General features: G+C 40.9%; 1 protein-coding gene across 7 annotated transcripts in view; it reads left to right on the top strand.

Moving 5' to 3' along the window:
* The first annotated feature begins 5,142 nt into the window (after positions 1-5,142).
* Positions 5,143-20,447, top strand: part of ABCC8 (ATP binding cassette subfamily C member 8) — a 136,517-nt gene continuing 121,212 nt past the window's right edge. For 3 of the 7 annotated variants that reach the window (XM_034770188.1, XM_034770187.1, XM_034770186.1), the window contains exons 1-3: positions 5,145-6,285; positions 8,492-8,633; positions 11,791-11,912. In XM_034770188.1, coding sequence (XP_034626079.1) covers positions 6,027-6,285; positions 8,492-8,633; positions 11,791-11,912 — 523 coding nt within the window. In that variant the 5' untranslated portion in view covers positions 5,145-6,026. Of the gene's footprint in view, positions 6,286-8,491; positions 8,634-11,790; positions 11,913-20,447 lie in introns of all 7 variants that reach the window. The other 4 variants (XM_034770184.1, XM_034770182.1, XM_034770183.1 and 1 more) reach the window with 3 other exon arrangements.

The raw sequence follows: 20,447 nt of genomic DNA, 5'->3' as shown, positions 1-20,447 counted from the left end.
ATTTTTCAAGTGAATGTGAGCTGTGGCTGCCCAGTGCTTTTGAAAAATCAGGTAACTTATTTATGTGCCTAATTATGTATTTAAGTTCCAAACGAAAGCTAAAGCCTGAATAATGATCCATATAGTTTATACCCTCTGATGCATGATTTTATCCTGTAGAACCACTTCTGATATTTAGTATTGCTGAGAAAAAGCAAAGAGAGAGGAGCCCGCATACAAGAGATGAATTAAGGAGTGAGGAACAATAAAAAAGGTAGGAAGCAATTGTGAACACTTTCATTTAAATGCTGTATGTTTTCTGATCTGTTGGAAACAAACTCAGCAAGCAGGTATTAAATTGTGAAAGGCAGTTAAGTCCATTATCTGTTTACATCATTGGTAAACAAATTCAAATTCCAATCAGATATAAAGATTGTCTTGCGGGATGATATTATCCATTACCTGTTTGGAATTCAATTTCAAATCCTCTGGCAGCCTCTGTAGCATTTCTTGCCAAACAAAATTTGTCAGGCTATCAAATGTGCTGGTTACTGTCCAGACCCTGATCTTTTTATTGAATAGTTGAAAAGATGGAAGAAAGATAGCATTGTGGAAATAGGGAAGATAAGGTGGGAAAAGGGATTGTGCAGAAGTTTTGAGAAATACTAGGTAATAGCTAGTGCATGGGAAAATACTATAGGGTTCATGTAACCCACAAGAACCGGACTCTGGAGAGCAGTAGTTACCATAGTTCTCCTTTACTCTTCCTCTGGGGCATTCATCAGCTAAACCTCCCATTATCACAAGGCTCAATATAAGACTTGCAAGTCAACTTTAAATGAAAAATGTATCTATTTGGGGCATGAGTCAAAACCCAATGAAGTCAGAGTATCTCGTTTATTATCATGGGGCTAAACTGTGAACCCTTTTGACCCATGTTGGTGAGCAACTATTTTCACAAGTAGTCCTACTGAAGTCAAGGGGACTACTTGCATGAAAAATTGCTTACCATTATGAGTAAAGGGTTCAGAATCTGGCCTACAGATGTCTATCTTTCCCTAATATGCTTATATAATATCCATTAACAATACCTGTTAAATACCAAGGAGACAATAGAACCTGTAACCATTTGTGAGGGGGAAGAGAATACCACTTGATGCAATAATAGGCAAGAAATTATATTAGTCCAAATTCATCACTGCTGCCCGTTGATTTCAATGAAGTTATGCCAGGAACAAAATAGTGGCATTGTCCGTAAAAATGCAAACTTTAAAAGTATCCTAATATATGTTCTAGGTTTTGTTCTGTTTGTGTTTTAAGTATTTTTCCTGGAGAATCCTACAGATAAGTACTCTGATGCTTCCATGATCTAATATTTTGTCCTTGTTTGAATGGCTCACCCATAAAACATCAACATGCCAATTAATTTCAGTTGTTTTGATTTTTGAAGCATACTTTGCAACATTTTAAATGATTGTTAAAACAGTTAAATGTTTTATTGTAATTAAACTGTAGCTACAATGTATCACCAATTACTGAAAATTCCTGCTCTGATTCAGAATCTCATCCAGTCTAGCTACCAGTAAAAATTATTGTGGAAGGGCTCCGGAGAAGAAAGGGTTATGTTTAATGATTGCAAAAGTTACCTGACCAACAATACTAGAGTCAGAAATTGTTTATATATCTACAAAGTATGTACAGCTGGGTAGCAATAATAAAAGCTTACCCAGGCTTCTATGCCTTACTCATTTCCTAGGGGTGAGAGTGTAGGTTCCTGGCCGTTCTTTTGAGGCTGACAATACACTGCTAATTGAAATGGTTGTTCTGTGGTGTGTGGACCTGGACTGAGGCCACTGACTTCAGACAGCCATATTAGTGATCTACTCTCTGCTGGATTGAAACCAATTAAAGGATACATATTGAATCCCCTATTCCTGAGTCATCCACTTCCCTGATGCAGAGTATTTTGCGAAATGTCCATGCCTCAAGAATTACAGGTCTGTCTTATTTTATGCGGGGGTTCCGTTCCGTGGTTAGCACGTAAAGTGAAAACCGCGTATAGTCAAAATTACATTGAGTTCAATGATGGGCGGAATCGCCCGCACTACAGGTACAGTATTAAAATTGTTATTTTTCTCTTTTTGTTTTTGCCGACCGTGTAAAGCTGAAATCGCGCATGTTAAATGTGCGTAAGATGTGACAGACCTGTACAATATCTTGATTGATACTTTTAGCATATGAAGATGGACTGATGATTCAGAGACTGGACTGGGATTTGAGTTCTGAATTTAATTCCCAGTTCTGCCACAGACTACCTATATGACTTTGAACAAATCATTCAATCTCTCTGTGCCTTCATTCCTCATCTGTAAAATGAGGAAGATAATTGTTTCCCCTAATCTGTCAGTTTTTCTATTTCACTTCAGGGCAGGGACTTTAGTATTTTAAGTGTTTTGTATATAGAAATAAGTATATTTTAAAAGTTGAAAAATAATCAAACATACATGATTTGGCTTAGATTTTATACTTTCTAAATGTAACCAGTATAGACACTATTTCCTCTGCCAGCTCTTTAGGATTAAGCTCTTGTCCAAACTATTAAGTTCTTGTGCAAATGAAAAAAGATTTTGCAGATGAAATGCATCCTGTATTGGTTGCATTTTGAAGCATAAAACACAAACCAAGATTTTTTACTTTTAGTTTATTTACTTGCTTTTCAACTTTTAAAATGTGACTATCTGCATGAACTACTCACAAGCAATTGGTTTGTTTGTTTGTTTGCTTGCTTGCTTGCGCCCTGTTTGTATCCAGGGTTTTATACAGACCCACTTGTAATGAGAAAATATTTGCCTTCCACAATAGTTATTGAGCATTTGATTTAATTTTATCAAGTATTTTGATACTTTACATTTACGTAGGCCCTGATCCAAAGCCCAGCGATGAAGAATTTAAATTTCATCTGGAATCATTTCAGACAGAAATAGCCAAGGGAGTAAATTCGATAAAACCAGTTTCAGATATGATTACACTCATTTAGAAATCTGCATTGAGCCCAGGGTTCATCTGTTAAGAAGGTTTAATCTAATAATGTCATCATTTTGGTGAAGAAACAAAACCCAAGAACTGATGAGTATATAAATATCATAAAATCTGTAGTCTATTACAGCCGCATAGGTCCCCTGGCATTGCTAACACAGTGCTGTTTTATTATAGAGAATGAATGAATGAAATGCTCTTGCTGATAGTATGTAAGATGCTAAAAATCCTATATCTAAGCTGCCTGAGTGACTATTTCCTCCTTTGTCACTCCAAAGTGACTGAAGTCAGAGCAAGGACAACCAGTTTCTACTGGAATCAAGATAAGGGCGCAACCTCCTCATTTCAGCAACCCCTTCTCTAGAATGTCCCTCTGTGGCTGTTTTCAAGGATTAGAGCTAGATCCAACAAATCGTTGCACCCTTGTGCCTATGCAGAGCCCCTCTGAAGAGAGGCAGGACAGATCCATTTGCAAGATCTACCCCACACTGTACAAGAACTTTCTGCGGGGGTCAGTTTGTCTTTAATCCTTTTGAGAGAAACGAGGTAGGGGAGGTAATATTGTTTATTGGACCAACTTCTGTTGGTGAGAGAGACAAGCATTCAAGCTCTACAGCTCAAAAGCTTTTCTCTTTCACCAACAGAAGTTGGTCCAATAAAAGATATCTCCCTCATCTTGTCTCTTTCAAGTTCTGGGACTAAAACAGCTATAACAACACTTTAATCATTTTAGCTTTTTTCACTTGTTCTTCCTTCTTAGTTCTCCTCCTCCCATATATAGGCACTTTTAGTTTCACATAATTCTCTCTGGACCATTGGACCCACTCTAGTTTTCATTATTATAAAAACTTGGTAAAGGGTTGAGATATATTATCCTGGGTGACACACACATCATTTAAAAAAAATAAAACAAATCTTTTCCCCTATCTAAGTATCTCTATCACCATAGTAGTTGAGTGCCTCAAGTATTTAAAAGTAGAAATTACAAAAATGAAATCATTCTTTCCAGATTATAGGAGAAATAACTTGATCTACCTAGGGTTTGTGGGGTGGGGGTGGTGAAAGAGAGGAAGACCTTCCTAAGAGAAAGTTCTACATCTTAGAGAAGAAGCATCCATACCTTGACAAAATTCACCATCTCAATTAGCATTCATTTACAACTTGATTGGACATTTTAACAAAGAAGCTAATTCTTGAATGCAGACTTTGGTACAGGTTCTCCCCTGCCTTGCATCTTATGCTATCAAACTGGATTTAAATGCTCCCATTCTGATTTGGCAGTGTCTTACCTGCACTTTGCATGGGTGTAAGTGACTGTACAAAGTAGTGGAGAAACAGGTCTTTTGTCTCCCCACCCCTAGAAGTCGCCCATCCCTAGAAGTGATCCCTCCAGGAAAGGCATAAGCAATACTATCAGGCCACCAGGAGGATGCTTACACTGCTGCTGTATGTGGTCTCCTGATAATAAATACAGGATGTTAGGCAGCAATTTTCAAAGCCACTTAGGGGATTTGGATGACTAATTTTCATGGGAAATTTAGCATCCCTCCTCTAGCCAGCTCTGAAACTTCCACCGTTAACCTCCACAAAACACCATCTTTCCTTTTTTAAAAAAAGTTTCTTTCATAACAAAAGAAATGCTGTTCTGAAAGCTTGGAAGTTGTCTCACATTTTTGCTTCATGCTAAAAATGTGAAAAGTTGATCTTCTTTGATACTTATTTACAAATGTGCTGACAACTGAAAAATAGTGGAGGGCTGTGAGGCTTACAGTGAAATATCTCAGGGATTTCCATGGAAAATCCCATGGGATCTCATTCTGAACCCCACAAGCTTTTACTACTTGAATTCAGGGCAGCGCCAATCATGCATTAATCTTTCACGGCTGGGGAGCTGGGTTCAATTTCAAGGCCATTGTGAAACACAAATGTAATTACAATAGTAATTTCTACCTAATATTCAATGGACATCCATCCAGATCCCCAAAGCAGGATCCATTTTGGTATTATTCCAGGAGGTGCCCAGAATTACAACAGCTAGTGTGCAGAGAGGCACTTGCATGGGCAGAGCTAGTTGGGGGGAGAGGATCGTGAGAGACACCTGGGAAGAGGATGTAAGAAAGAACCGCAGATGATAGTCACATTACTTATTGCACCACTGGAAAGAGATGGAGTAACATGATGATGAGGGCAGTATAAGAACCTGAATAAAAAGGCTGGGAACAGCACCTGCCTGCCCTATGCATCGACTTTCTCAGCTTGAGATTGGGGATGAGTAGCTCTCCCCCAAAATGATCTGAGTGCCTGGGGGAGGATGGGTCTGAGAGTGCTTGGTGAGGGTGGAGATGATCTCTCCTGGGCTCTTTGTCCTTTTCTGGGCTTTCTTTGGCCAACAGTTCTGGCCTGGGGCAGAGAGGACTTGAAAGATTTCCCCCAGAGAGCCCAAGCGCGAGCATGCCGGGCGGAATGCAAAATGTTTAGAAAAACGGGCTGGATTTGGTTTGTACAGACCCCAGACCTGCCCTGGAGAGTGCGGGCGGGGGGCTGGAGATGGGGCGAGCCTGCTGCCCCTGCTTCCTTGGCAGAGGAGGGGAAGGAAGGCGGCTCCTTTAAGGCCGGAGCTGCAGCTGCATTCACGCAGCAGTAGCAGCGACTGAGGCGCGCGAGGAGCGGCCACCAGGGCGAAGCCTCCTCTTGTTTCTCTGTCTGCGATGCTGCCGCCAGATGTTCCCGTAGTCTCCAGCCTGCTCGTCCTGCAGCCTCAGCTGCTCCCATCCTAGCAGGCGCGGGAGCAAGGCAGCCTCCCAGGAGCGGGCACAGCCTAGGACTGGGCACCGGTCTGAAGGGCTCCGGACCGAAGAGCGCCGGGCGAGGCGCGCGGACCCCTCTCCAGCACGGTGACCCGCGCGCGCCTCTGGGGCGCAGCTGCTGGCAGCCCCCTTGGCTTCTCCCATGCCTCGCTCTGCGCGCGCTCTGCGCCGGGGGCCGGGGCTCCGCACCATGTCCCCCAGGTAATGCCGGGGAGGGAGGCCAACCCCGCCGCCTTCAGCGCCGCGACAGTCTATGTGTGTGTGGATGCGCCCCCCTCCCCTGCGCGCTGCGCGCAGCGTCCCAGCTCCTCCACCATGTCCTTGGCGTTCTGTGGCAATGAGAATAACTCGGCCGCTTACAACGTGGAGAAAGGGGTGCTCAACAACGGCTGCTTTGTCGACGCGCTCAACGTGGTGCCGCACGTCTTCCTGCTCTTCATCACCTTCCCTATCCTCTTCATAGGTGAGTGCGGCTGCACGGCCCCATTTAGGCTGCTCTGTTGTGCGCGGGGGGGTATTTATGATTTTCTCGCCGGTACCCTAGCTCTGCAGCCTGCCTAGTCTGCTCCATATCTCCAAGCAGGGAGCCTTGGCTTTCTTGCTTGCTTCAGCCATAGCATCGGTCTCTTCACCTTGCCTTTCTGGATGGATCCACTCCCAGCAGTGTGCCTCGGGGCATTCTCTAAGAGCCCACCGCTCCTGGGTTGCAAAGCGCTAGCCTGGGGCCTGATCAGCTGGCACATGGGTCAGGGGCAAAGATCGCGACTGGATGCATTTGACGGAGGAGCCTGACATTGTTTCCAGTTGCCTGTGACCGGGTGGGTTGCAGTCTCTCATGCGAGACTGACACACACACACACACACACGATTTTCAGACGCACTCAGCCTAAGGGCTCCTATTGAAGTCAAAGGTGGCATGTCCATTACTTCAGAAGGGACTTGAATCTTACTGAGCTTTTCTGAAAATCCTGTGTCAGTTGAGTTTATTCAGCAGGTTCACTCAAGCTACTAATGTTAACACAGTTTAGTTGACAGAAAGGGACACCCTTAAATGTTCATTAAGGACAGTTTAATGAATTAGCCATATTCTGCCAATGCATCACAGAAGCCTGAGGTACCACAGTATAAACAGTGTAACTAATCAAGCTGTCTGTACCAATATAATCGTTTGTTGCCTCTGGACTAAACTGTTTAAACATTAATAGACAGCTAAAATGTTAAATGTTTAAAGTAATACTGACTAGATGCATACTTTAGGATGACCTATCAATCAAGCTATCATTTCCCCCAACTATTATAATCTTATTATTTTATATTAATGGAAGCATTCACGCTTACTAATTTTAACATATGTAGCTCAGATTTGCCTGTGATAAGGGGACTTTGGAAAATCTCATGGACTACAAGAATTGGCTTTCTTTATGCAGGCAAAACTCCTTTTCAAGTCCATTAAGTTAGTGGAAGTTTTCCCCATGTAAGGATTGAGTAGAAACTGCATAAGGACATCAGGATTTTGCCCTATGAGCTTTGCAAGCTGAGGAAATAACAGAACAAGTTTACTGCTAAAATCAGAAAGCTACTGTTTTGGAGCAAGTTGATTTGATATTGTCAAATAATACAGCCACTTACTGAAAGTTAAGCTATATTAGCATGAATTCACTACCAGACATTATATTGGGGCTACCAGTAGGTGGCCCAGTGGTTTAATACACTTCTTCATTACTGGAACTAGGAGTTCCAATTCTGCATAAATTTATAAGTTACAGGAGTCAGTCTGGTTCCTGGGTGATGTTTGTCCACAACACAAAACCACAACATAATATGTCAAAATGGGTGTCCTTTGCTCACGAAAGCTCAAAGCAGTCATTTGAGGAGCTGTTTAGCAGGAAATCTGGGCAGCATAAATGCCATGCTATGCTCTAGTATTTAACTCTCTTAAGAACTAAATATTACTGCTTTAATTTTAAAAATTAAGCAATGGTATTTGTGAGCAAAGAAGCCTGTCAAAAAATAATTACTTTATGAAATTTATGCTTTTTTTTTCTAAGTTATATTAATAAAATTAATTGCACAGGATTTTATTATATAGTAAAAATACTGGCATTTTTAAAAAGTTTGGTTATAAATATTTAATGTTTGAGATTATTTGGAATCACATTATTAAATTTACTGGAAGATTGTTATATATTCTATGTGCTTTTTGGCTTATATTCTATAATAAAGTTGTTACATGAGTCTCCAATCGTGCAAATACTTAAATATATGCATAAATTTACTTGCATGAGTAGTCTCATTGATTTAAGTGGGTTGATTCATTTGAATAAAGTTATAAACATGCAAGTGTTTATAGGATCAGGGTCTAAATGTGTCACTGTTTTTTTTCCCCTTTATACTTGGGCCCTACTCTGTACTTTTTTTTACAACTAAAACACCCACTGTAGGTCTTGGAAATGTTTAGTGCACAAGGAATGTAGGATCAGTCCCGATGTCACATTTTTACAGTATAGTTGCACAGTGAGAGTCCTCACTTGTAACATTTTCCAACTCAGTTATTGCTTTTAAATATGAAAGAGAGAAAAGAGTTCAACATTTTCAGTTTAGAACATTTTCTCATGTGGGGTTATGGTTGCACATAAAAATCCTCATGATGATTCTGCTTTTACGTTTAGGATGGGGAAGTCAGAGTTCCAAAGTTCATATACATCATAGCACTTGGCTTCATTTTCCCGGCCACAATTTACGTTGGATCTTGACTTTCATCCTTTTGTTTGTGCTGGTGTGTGAAATAGCAGAGGGCATAGTGTCAGATGGGTAAGTGGATGCATAGTTCTTCTTGATAATACCCACTATCTTTGAAGGGTTTCTATGTAAGTACTACTCCCCTGTCTAAATTTTCATCTAAGCCATTTGGCTTGTTATAAACATGTAATCTGTATTCATGGTGATTAACCTACAGACTTTGTATCAGAAATTCCATAGACCTTGCCAAGTATGTGCACACATAAAAATGGCCTGCCCCTGAATCATTTTTAGTTAAATTTAATGACACTATCATTCCAAAGGATAATCTTAGATATATCCTGACAATTCAAGCAGATGGTGATGTTTCAATGAAACATCTAAGGACCTGATCCCACAGTCCTTGCTCAGACAAAACTCCCATGTACAGGATTAGGTCACAAATATTCCTCCATGAGCCAAGTTCTGCTTGCCTTGCTCAAAGGCTTATTGGACCTGATTCTCTTCTCACGCATGTTTTACACTGGAGTAACTCCATTGACCTCAACAGAGTAACTACTGATGTGCCACCAGTGTGTGAGAGAAAAGAATCAAACCTATTGCCTTCTTGCCTTGAATGGAGCTACTCACATTACTATGATGGGATCAAATCCTGTTCACTAAAGTTGAAATATAAATAGAATGAAACATAAACTGGTTCTGTTCCAGTTGAAATCAATGCGTGTTTGACTTTCATTGGGAGCAAGATTAGGAGTAGACTAATATACTAGCATATATATCCTTATTTAATTCTACCATTCCTTTACTTATGACCTGAAATTTGGCATAAGAGTTTATGTAATAAAATATGAGAGAAATTTTCTGAATAAAGCAAGTCATATGAATCCTGAGAGTACTTTATGGTACCAATAGTTATTTTGTTTTCTCTACCATAATAGGCTGAGAGAATATATGTATAAACATCATGGACTGCATAGCAGGAACCCTAGTTTAACTGAATTATATCTCTCTGTATCAGTTTTGCCCATTTTTATTATTTTATTATACATTTTATCTCCTCGTAAGTATACATTAAACAGGAAATCCCTTAGCACCCAAAAGGCATTTTAGAAAGAGCTTTTCTAATACTGATTTTTGTTTTTAATTATAAGTATGTGGGGACTTGAAGCAGAATATTGCCCTCTTTAAGGTTATTCTTAAACTGACCCAGAACACTGCTGTTGAATAAGAAGTGCATCCTGATGAGAATCAAAGTTCCTAACTATACTGGAGGGCTGCCAGCCCACAATCACATCTCTGGAGCACTCGGCAGCTTAGCAAGTTGTTCTGTGAATAAAAACAGATTTTGTTCCTGTAGCGAAGAGACTCATCATCTTCCTAAAATCAAAACAAGTCTTGCTGTTAAAAGCTCTCTTGATAGTAGTCGGGCTGTCAAAGCCTTTGGCAACCAGCAATAGACCCGTGCTACTGTGTTGTAAAAATGGCTTAGTGATATGCTTATATAGTAGAATTCCTGCAGCTTGCTTCTGTTTGTGAGTTATAGCAAAATACCTCCTACTCCTACAGCATTATCTACTAAAACATGGAATAACTGAAGAACTCTGCTGAAATCTGTGTAAAAATATGTGATCCCTAAACTATTGGCTTCTCACTCTTGGAATTCTACTCTGTTGTATAAAAATCTGCCCTTATTTATAAATTTAGTGACATTAAGGTATCCACATATAAGTCTTCCTATTACCAATAGCGGTTACTTGTCATTAAGCAAAGCATTTAGGCCAAAGGTTGCCCATGTGGCCTCACTTATGTCAATGTGTGGGGATTTCCCCGGATTATTCCTTTGGGGGCAGGATTTGTGTTCCCCATGCGCAGACCTAAGGAATGAGCAATAGTTTGACTGCCATGCCCTGAGTAATCTCTTGGAGGACAGAACCTTTGCACGCTCAGCTCCAGCGACTTCTGTAGCACTTTCAGCTCTCTGACAGTGCAGCTCTTTCCACCCCACCTCCATCCCATATGCATACCCTCCACTACCTCTCGATTCCCTATACAAGGAAGGGGCAGAGGGAGCCAGAGAAGCATTCATTCTCGACTGACTTTTCCATTAGGCTGGGGGACAAAGGTATACATCCTCCTGACTCTCCCACTCCTGGATTGTTCACAGACCTCTCATCCTGCATGTCACCACCCTCACTTTGAGTGGCTCAGAAATGAGCCAGGCTGAATTGTAGCCCTTGCTTTCTGGGGAGCACAGGGGCTGCTTTGTCCTTACTACCTTGTAGGGAAAAGGGAAAATGGGGTTATGGCTCATCCAACTATCTGCCAGCCAGCAGAAATGGCTGACCAGGCATTGAAGAGTAAACTGCACCTTCGGTGCAATTCTGCCTTACCTGCAATGCAGGACTGTGTCTTCAAGGCATATTGTAATTCCCTGATTATTTGGGTGGGCTGGTTTGTTTGATTGTTGATTGTAATTGTTGAAAATGGAATGCACTAGAATTTGTACAATTTCACTGTACACATGCAACCTGACAAAATATTTCTATAGATGATCATAAATAAATAAATAGAGATATCCATCTCCTAGAACTGGAAGGGACTGGTCATTGAGTCCAGCCCCCTGCCTTCACTAGCAGGACCAAGTACTGATTTTGCCCCAGATCCCCAAGTGGCCCACTCAAGGATTGAACTCACAACCCTAGGTTTAGCAGGTCAATGCTCAAACCACTGAGTTATCCCTTCCCCCCAAATTTCAATTCATTGAAATTTTCAGATAAGCAAAGTAAGAAAAATGCTGCTTGAGAACTTTTTTGAATTTCGGGATTTAAGGATATTTGCATTGTATATTTTGACATGATTTTTGACAATGTGTTTTAATGGTTATGAAGTTTTAACTTTTTGAATTTGTGTCTATTAAATAATTGTCTGACCTTCTTCCATAATTTCCCACAACTGTGAAAATTTAAATTGATAAAAAAAAAAGTTTTAAACCCATATTTTTGCACAATTGTGAAAAATGTAAATAGTTAAAAATAAAAAATGCTTTAAACATTTTAATTATCTGTCAATTCTAAAAAAAGACTCAAATTCTGCCAAGTCTAATGATAAGTAACAAGAGAGGTGAATAACTGACAATTAAACCAGTGTATATTTAAGCTTTGTTTAGGGGTGGGTGGCTGTGTGTGTATGTATGTGTATATAAAAATTTTTTTTAATTTTTATTTTTAAGGGTTTCAGAATCCCGTCATTTGCACCTGTACATGCCAGCTGGTATGGCATTCTTGGCAGCCATCACATCTGTTGTTTACTACCATAACATCGAAACATCAAATTTTCCAAAGTTATTAATAGGTATGTTCCACAATACAGAAAGCTGTGGATGTGTGAATATGTTGCTCTTGTGTTATCTGTTAATTCTGTAACTAAGGTCTGACAGGTTCTGGCAGTAACTCCTCATACTCTCATTTCAGCTAGGTTTTTGCTTGCTTATCGGATAAAATTAAGGTATGTTTTGTTCTACTGGTTCCCATTATCAAACTTCAGTTCAAATGATATATGCTATTTTTATGCAACCTAAGCTTCCCAACACATTCAACTTCTGTGAGGTGCATGGTGTTGACTCTGTGGAATTTTCTCGGGTGAATTGAGCTATGTGCTTTTTTACCTTAGATACTAGAAGAGAGTTGCAATTGTTACGACTGTAGTCTCAAAAGCCCAGGTGCTGACTAAACCAGCTTACTTAGTGTAATGCGTAATATAAAACTGTAATATAAATCTATAAAGCATCTAAAAGTGCTTTAAACAATATAAAAGTGGGTATGGTCTGAAATGTGGGAGGAATCAGGGGAAATTGGTGCTGACAATGACCTTCAGCATTTTAATCTCTCTGTGCCTCAGTTTCCTTGTCAGGAAAATTCTCCTTTGTAAACTGTTTTCAGATCTTTTGAATAGGAAGTATTGTATAAGGCCCAAGTGTTACACAGTATTATTGTATCTTACTGTGGAAACAAAGGTACATACCAACTCTAAGTAGCTACAGAAAAGACACTTCTGTTGGCAACCTTACACACATGTAGGTGCATTATATGAAGTATAGCAGTGGATTTCAAAGAAAGTCCACTTGGAAAAGGTGTAGGTGTGACAAATTAATCTCAGACTGCAAGAGATTTGAAAGTGCTCACTACGTATTTACACATTTCCTGGCCCCCTGCTATCGCTGAAAGCATAAAAGTAGGAGTGCACTCCTACGCAGCGTCCCAGCAAGGTCTCTGTGAGTTCTAATTCTTTACACTTTTTTCCACAACATGGTTTTCATGCTGAAGAGCTTGCATTTTGTGCATCTGATTACTATGATTATGTTTCACAGGTATTTTTTTTAAAGCATTTTGCTTCTTCCATGCCAGGAACAGATGAGCCGTTTCCATTGGAGTTAGTCTGTTATAATGCAAAAAAGTAGTAGGAGAAGGATTTCTTCTTCTTTAATAGAGATGTTAATATGAGCTGTCTGGGGCTGTGAATTACCCTTTTTCTATATCATAGGAGGCAAATTGTCAATTGGTGACTTCCCGTGAGTCTTGAAAACATTACAGAAAGAATCCGTCTGAGATGGCACTTCCCCAAAATGCAGCTCAGTAGCTATCATTTCAATTTTCATTTAATCTTAGCAAGTTCTTCTTTTATCCTGGCAGATTTTTTTTCTATCTAAAATTACATTTCATTATAGCAATGTTTCAGGGATACTGAAAATCTGAGAGTCCATTATAATTTAAATAACACAGTTAGGTATCAGCTGCAAATCCTTGGAGCAGGTTTTTCCAACCAGGACTCTAATAGAAAGATGCACCGTTAACTGACTGAAGAGCACATTCAGTGTTTCTTACTCATCATTAGAATAGCAGTAAGGGAAGTAACGTGCCACCTACCTGAAAAGAAGTGAAGCAGCACTCAAGTCAGCATTGGAACCCGTGGAAAGGTTGATTTGCTGGTTAAAGTAAAGGCCAAAAACACAGACCAAGATTTTTTAGATGTGACTAGCAATTTTGGTTTCCTAAAAAATTTGGATGCCCAACTTGAGGTGCCGGAAAGGTGCCTAAGCACCCCTCCTATGGAGGGGAAAAAAGAATATAAGAACGGCCATACTGGTCAGACCAAAGGTCCATCTAGCCCAGTATCCTGTTTTCCAACAGTGACCAATGCCAGGGAATGAACAGATTAGATAATCATCAAGTGATCCATCCTTTGCCCATTTCCCAGCTTCTGGTAATACAGAGGTTAGGGATACCATCCCTAGCCCTTTTAAGGTATCTCAAGTTGAGCATCTAAAATTACTAGTTTCTTTTTTCTTTTTTTTAAATGGCTTAAATATATATCATCCTCTATTTCATTTATTTGTTTAGCCCTTTTGTGTACACAACCTGCAGTCAGGTCTCAGCAGTGGAGCCACATGACACTCATAAGCAGCACATGGAGTAGGTTGTACTGTTCAGCATCACGTTAAAATAGATTTTCTCCTACATAAGTCCATTGTTGGGGAGGAGTAGGGTGTTTAGACAGCAAGTGTGAAAAATCGGGATGGGGTAGGGGTAATAGGACTCTATATAAGACAATGCCCCAAATATCAGGGCTGTCCCTATAAAATCGGGACAGCTGGTCACCCTAGGGAGGAGGGAGGAAGAAAGAAATCTGTAACAAACTGCCTAACTTTTGTTTTTAATGGTACTGGAGATCAGAGAGGAAAGCTGGAAGTACAGAGGATGGAGAGGGAAGTTTGTAGGAGTTAAGTGCTTTAAACTGCCATCTTGATCCTTTGCTAGCCATAACTCAAATCCATATCCCATTCATTTTCAAGCTTGATTCGCTATGTAATTCCATGGTGAGTTCTGCTTACGATGGGATGCAGTTGTGGGCAGGGCCGGCTCTAGGTTTTTTTGTTGCCCCAAGCAAAAAAAAATTTTGGCTGCCTCCCCCCGCCATCCCAGCCCTGGGTCACTGGTAACTTGCTCCCAGGGTGGGTCATTCAGCAGGAATTTTGGATGTGCACAGAACACAGACAGGATTGGTTCCCATATGGTTACAGAACTGCAGTAAAGTGGAACAATTTTCAGCTTGTGTGATTGAAGGCTATCTGGATGGAGATAAGACTGTCCTACATAAATGAGGAAAAGTTGAGGTGCCTTTATTATTCTTTTGTTCCATTCTTTGCTTCTATGGGGAATTTGCCAATGCAATATCACTGTCTTCCTTTTAAACAAATAAAACTAAAACTTAAAAATAATAATAATAATAAAAAGCAATAGCTGTTGAAAATAGCAATTCCAGTCCTAATAACCACTGGGAAGCATTTCTTGCTCAGTTTATTCTGCTTTTTCCTACAGCAAGTTACAGTGGATCAGTATATTTGATTTGGGAGATATGCAGTAACAGCTGTCCAAATTGAGCTTGAGCACTCCTGAATTTTGAGGGTGTTCAAGTCTGGAAGGCAGGTGCTGGATTCCCTTTCTGAATATTAGCTAAATCTAGAAAAGAAAAGTCAATTTCTGCTTCCATGGCTCAGAAGAGTAAATCCTCTTAGGTGCCTGGTACTGTATCTAAAGCTGCCCAGTCTAGCAGAGCCTCCCCTCTCTTACTTTTCATTTTAAATTCTAGTGGGATCCACGTACCTGCCTTGCTAGGCTTCAGATAGAGAGGTGCAATGTTCATTTAGTCCACCCAATTCTTTCTTTGGGGGAGAGCCCAGGGTGGGGCGGCAGGAAGTACGGGTGCGGGGGGGAGGGGAGGGAGAAGAGCCCAGGCTGGGGCAGCAGGCGGTGCGGTGGGGGCCAGAGCTGGGGCAGCAGGGGGTGCGGGTGCAGGGGCGGGGAGAAGAGCCCAGGGCTGGGGTGGCAGGAGATGTGGGTGGGGGGGGGGGTGAAGAGCCCAGGGCTGGGGCGGCACGGGGGGGCAGGGGGAGCCCAGGGCTGAGGTGGGGGGCAGCAAAAAACCTAGAGCTGGCTCTGTTCTTACCATTTACAGCAAGCTGTAGCATGAGGTTTCAGTTCTACACTCCTTCCCCCTCCCTTTCCTATTAATTGCGGCTGAGGGAATGTTGGGAAATGTAGTTCTTTCCCTGCTCCAGGGCTGGCTCTATAGGCAGGGAGCTAACCAAGGAACTACAGCTCCCAGGGCTCCCTGTTGGTTCTCAGCTCTCATGCTGGATTCTTGCACCCCTGCAAATTTGTCACCCCAAGCACCTGCTTGCTTTGCTGGTGCCTAGAGCCGGCCCTGGTTGTGGGGGCCTCATTTATTACACCTGTTTTTCCATGGCCTTTGTAAAGTGGTCAGATGATGCAACTGTGTCTTTTAAAAGTGTGTAAGGGGTGGTTGGGAGAAAGGGTGGGTAACATCTAGTTAGTGTTCTAAAAGCTGAACATCTTGAAGGTCCCTGGCAGAAGTACAATTAAAGAGACACACAAACCCAAAGGGGTGAGCAATAGTCTGGATGCCACAATGACATATGGCAAAGCTCAATCCTCAATGCTACTTACTGGATCCTGCCATCCTAACTAATGTCAGTGGGGAATTTTGCAACAGTATGCACCTTGGGAGAAAATCCATAGAATGTCTGGAGCTCTGCCTTACTCTTAATAGTGTCCATCTGTGATGTCTAGAAAGAGCTCAGCAATCATTGCATTATTTTATTCAGTATCATCTTAAAGGCTGAAATGATTTTCTTTCTGATGGCCAAGCCAAGGCCTGCACTAAATAGAGGTGTTTTTCCCAGAGCACCAGAAATGGATAGCAGCTAGGATAACACTTTTGTTTATTTTAAATTATTCTGAAATTTGATCAAAGAACCTGCTTTTCTTCATCTCTGACTAGTCTGGGGCACAGAAAGAAAGGCTGTGCTGAGATTGGGACAGAACTCCATGCACTGTGTTCCCTACATATATATTATTACCCTCCACCCCCCATGCCACAATGATCTTTCTCTGTATGTTGCCTATAGAATCTTTATTTTACAAACTGCCAGTGAAACTTTTGCATGTAGGGCCTGTTCCCGCCCAAAGTTATCCAGTAATTTAGTGGGGTGAATAGGGGAAATACATTTCAGAGGAGGTGCTCATGCAGGATCAGTGGAGATAGGAAATGCGACATCCTGGACTTGCTCAACATGTGCTTGCAGCTCTCCCACTCCCTTGAATGTTCTTCACGCTACAGGATCAGGTCTTAAGTGTTTTTAAGGCATAGTTTTTTTTCTAAATCCAATTCCCATCTATTAGGGTCAAATCCTACTCAGTTGCAGCTGTGCAAACCTATTGAAGGCAGTGGGGCTGTACAGATGTGAAGAAAGGCAGGATTTGGTCCAGAGCCTTTATTTCACTGATAATCATATTAAAATGTATGTCATTAGAAACGGGCGCTATTCCTTACCTGCCCTACAAATGTAGTCCACACAGTATATAAAGCACAAACTCCTCTCTCTTCCTGAGGTTTGATTAATTGGTAAAGCAAACAACAGAGATAATATAAAAATGAGTTCAAATGTTCTCCCCAGGCTTGGCTGCCCCTAGGTTTCCTCTCCCAGGACTGCTGTGACCACACTCTAGATAACCTCTCTCCATCCCTTAGACCCAGCTGGGGTAAAGAGCCACCTGCTTTGGTGGGTCAGCAGATCCCATTTTCCTTTTTCCTGACAGGCTAAACATCTGCTAGAAAGATGGGGTGTTTCACGCAAACACTGCCAGCTTGTTACAGTGATAGAAGAAATTCAATCACACTGATTTTTTTTCATATTGTATAATGCAGTGTTTAATAATGCAGCACTGTTTTCACATTCCCTCTGTTAAATCACTGAGAATGTAGTGCAGCTAGTTAGCTATTTTATACATAATCCCATCCCCAAAGGGATCTTATATTATGTTTTTGTGCAGTACTTAGCACACAGATCCCATGGGAGACCTCTGGAAATACTTGACTAGTAATAATAATCATCATAATTAATAAGGTATTGAGGCTGTGGTTTTCAAAGGAGCCTCTGAGAGTTAGGTACCCAATTCTCATTGATAGTCAACAGGCTTTTTTGAAAATTGGATTCTAAACAGTTAACAGACCAAAAGATAATCAAATTGCTAGATCACTTTCCTGTCAAATGATGAGGAGGGTTTTGGTTTTGTTTTGCTATCACTGCTGCATCTTATTGAGATATCTGAAGAAATGAATTTGTACAGTTGAGTATACAGAGAGGAGATCTTTAAAAATGATTCATTGGCGGATCTTAGACTGTTGTCCTACTTTCAATTTTAATTGTGACAGCATACGTTGACAGTGTGAGGCTAGATAATGATGATGATTTTATGCAGATGAGCACATAAAGAGGAGATGTTTGAAATTATTGGTTTACTTAAGTATCAAACCCCTACATTGCAGCATGGCTATGAAGTAATATATCTTTACAGTCCTTAGTGTGAACAAATTATTTGGGAATCATGTAAAAAATTTTAAGCTTATGATAAGTTTTAGAATGGGTGTACCAGAAAAGTAACCGAAAGAAGTATCTTTCACTGATAAATTTACCAAACCAATCTAATTTAATCCCTAGTGAAATAAATAAAGCTCGAATTTCCTGTTAGGATCCACATGAATGGACCCTTATGCCCATGCAGAGTCCCAGTGGAGCTCCACCCAGGTTCCGGGTGTCATCTACACAGATTAGATTACAGGGTCAGGCCCTAAATTTGCAAATAGTTCCTAGAGGAACTGGGTTTTATAGGGCTTGATCCAAAGTCTACTGAAATCCATAGAAAAACTGATGATGCCAGTAGGAATTTAATAAGGTCCATAGGAAACTAATCAGGCCAAATTTGGTTGCTCTCTAAATTGTGTTGCAGAATGGGAACACAGTAGGGATACCGCTTTAATAGCACAAATTGGAGTGCCACATTCATAAATGTATTCTGTCTTGTTTTGAAAAATATCAGGTATGTTATATGTAAATTGAAAACCCCTTCTTTCTTTTCTCAATATTACCGACTACGTAACAGAATTATAGTATCTGATCGTGATGTTTAACAGCTACAAAAACACACATTTGTCTTTACAGATTTAAAAATCAGGCTTAAAAATAGGGATAAAATTTGGATGGCATTTGGAGTTTTCCAAGTAGGGAGCATTAAGTTGGGAAGGCATAGGGGAAAAGTATTTTATTAATAGAGTACTAGTTCACTTGTATTCATAGGAGAAGGGCTGATTCACTGTCCCTGACAGTAATCTGGTTCACTAATTACTAGCACTACTTGGCTGTTACTCATAATTTATTCCCTCAGAATTAGATTATTGTCTTGTAAAATGGAACATCCTTCCTATTTCCTTTAAACAATGCACAGGACTTCTCTCTAACAGACACTGTGCAGTGCATTAATCCCTGCTTACTTAAATGCCTGGTCTTGCAGACCTCGTGGGCATGCTACTCTCACACAACTCCCTGTAACTCAGCAGCAGGAATTTTGGGCATTCAGCAACTGGATGAACCAAGAGATGAAGATGTGAGAAAATGTGAACAAAGAAGAAATGAGTTTAGAAAGAGGAAGACTAGAGAGGAAAGATGGTCTTGTGGTTAAGGCGCTGGACTGGGTTCAGTTCCCAGCTCTGCTACAGATTTCCTGTGTGATCTTAAACAAGTAATTTCATCTCTCTGGGTATGTCTACACTACAATTAAAAACCCACGGCTGGCCCGTGCCAGATGACTCAAGGCTCACAAGGCTTGGGCTCAGGGGCTGTTTAACTGCAGTGTAGATTATTCAGGCTCAGGCTGGAGCCCAGGATGTGGGACCCTGTGAGGGGGCAGGAGGTTCCAGAGCTCAGGCTGCAGCCTAAGCCCGAATGTCTACCCTGCAGTTAAATAGCCCCTGAGCCCACGAGCCCGAGTCAGCTGGCACAGGCCAGCCACAGGTGTCTAATTGCAATGTAGACATACCCTCTGCCTTATTTCCCCACATATAAAATGGGGATCATAACACTCTTTCTCCCACTCTTTCTGTGTCTTGTCTATTTAGATTGCAAGTTCTTAGTGGCAGAGACTGTTTCTTACCATGTGTTTGTGCAACCTATTATCTCAGAATGTTAGGGTTAGAACCTTCTAAGACTACACAGCTCACCCACTTAGGTAAAATTCAAGCTTTTTACTTGGCAAGAACAGCTTTGTAAAATAAATCCTGTAATTAGGAAAATTGGTCAGATAGACTTGTACTTTAATTCCCAATAGAAGAATGGCCTTGTTTGCTAATACCAGATACTTTAAATTGATATTTCTATACTTTTTTTATAAGGGGTGCCCACAGTTGATGTTGATTTACATAGCACCCTACATTTATATAATGCTTTAAAAATATTGAGTAAGATACATTGTCAGCCCCAAAGGGATTACAATGCGAGATAAATTAGACAAAAAAAGAGGGAGCAATAGTACAGATGAAGCAAGGAAGTTAAGAGTAGAACAAGGTAGAAAGTATTGCAAGAAGAAGTGGATTTGAAAGAGGGATTTGAAAGAGGAAAGACAGGGACACATGGTAGACAAGGAGTAGGAGATTTTCCAAGTGTAGGGGTCAACTTGAAAGAGGTAAGCAGATGGGAGTGAGTGGAGGGATCATTAAAGAGAGAGAATTGAACCAAGAGGAAGAGTAGCCAGAAATAGCAGCAGAGATGTAGGCAAGGGTGAGATGATATGCAGAGCCCTGAAGTTGAGCAAGAGACTGAACTTGATTCAGTAAGAGTTGGGAAGCCAGTGAGGAGCTTCAAGGAAGGGGTGACCTGATCCTATAAGCAGGAGAGAAACACATGGCCCTCCCATCCCATTCTGCTCTGAGTTTCACTAGCCACCAAAGGCTAGTCCTGAAGATCTGACCATATAT

Source organism: Trachemys scripta, chromosome 4 (assembly GCF_013100865.1).
Source record: "Trachemys scripta elegans isolate TJP31775 chromosome 4, CAS_Tse_1.0, whole genome shotgun sequence".
NCBI lineage: Eukaryota > Metazoa > Chordata > Testudines > Emydidae > Trachemys > Trachemys scripta.
The sequence above is the reverse complement of the archived record's forward strand: the minus strand, read 5'-3'. Positions and strand labels throughout refer to the sequence as shown.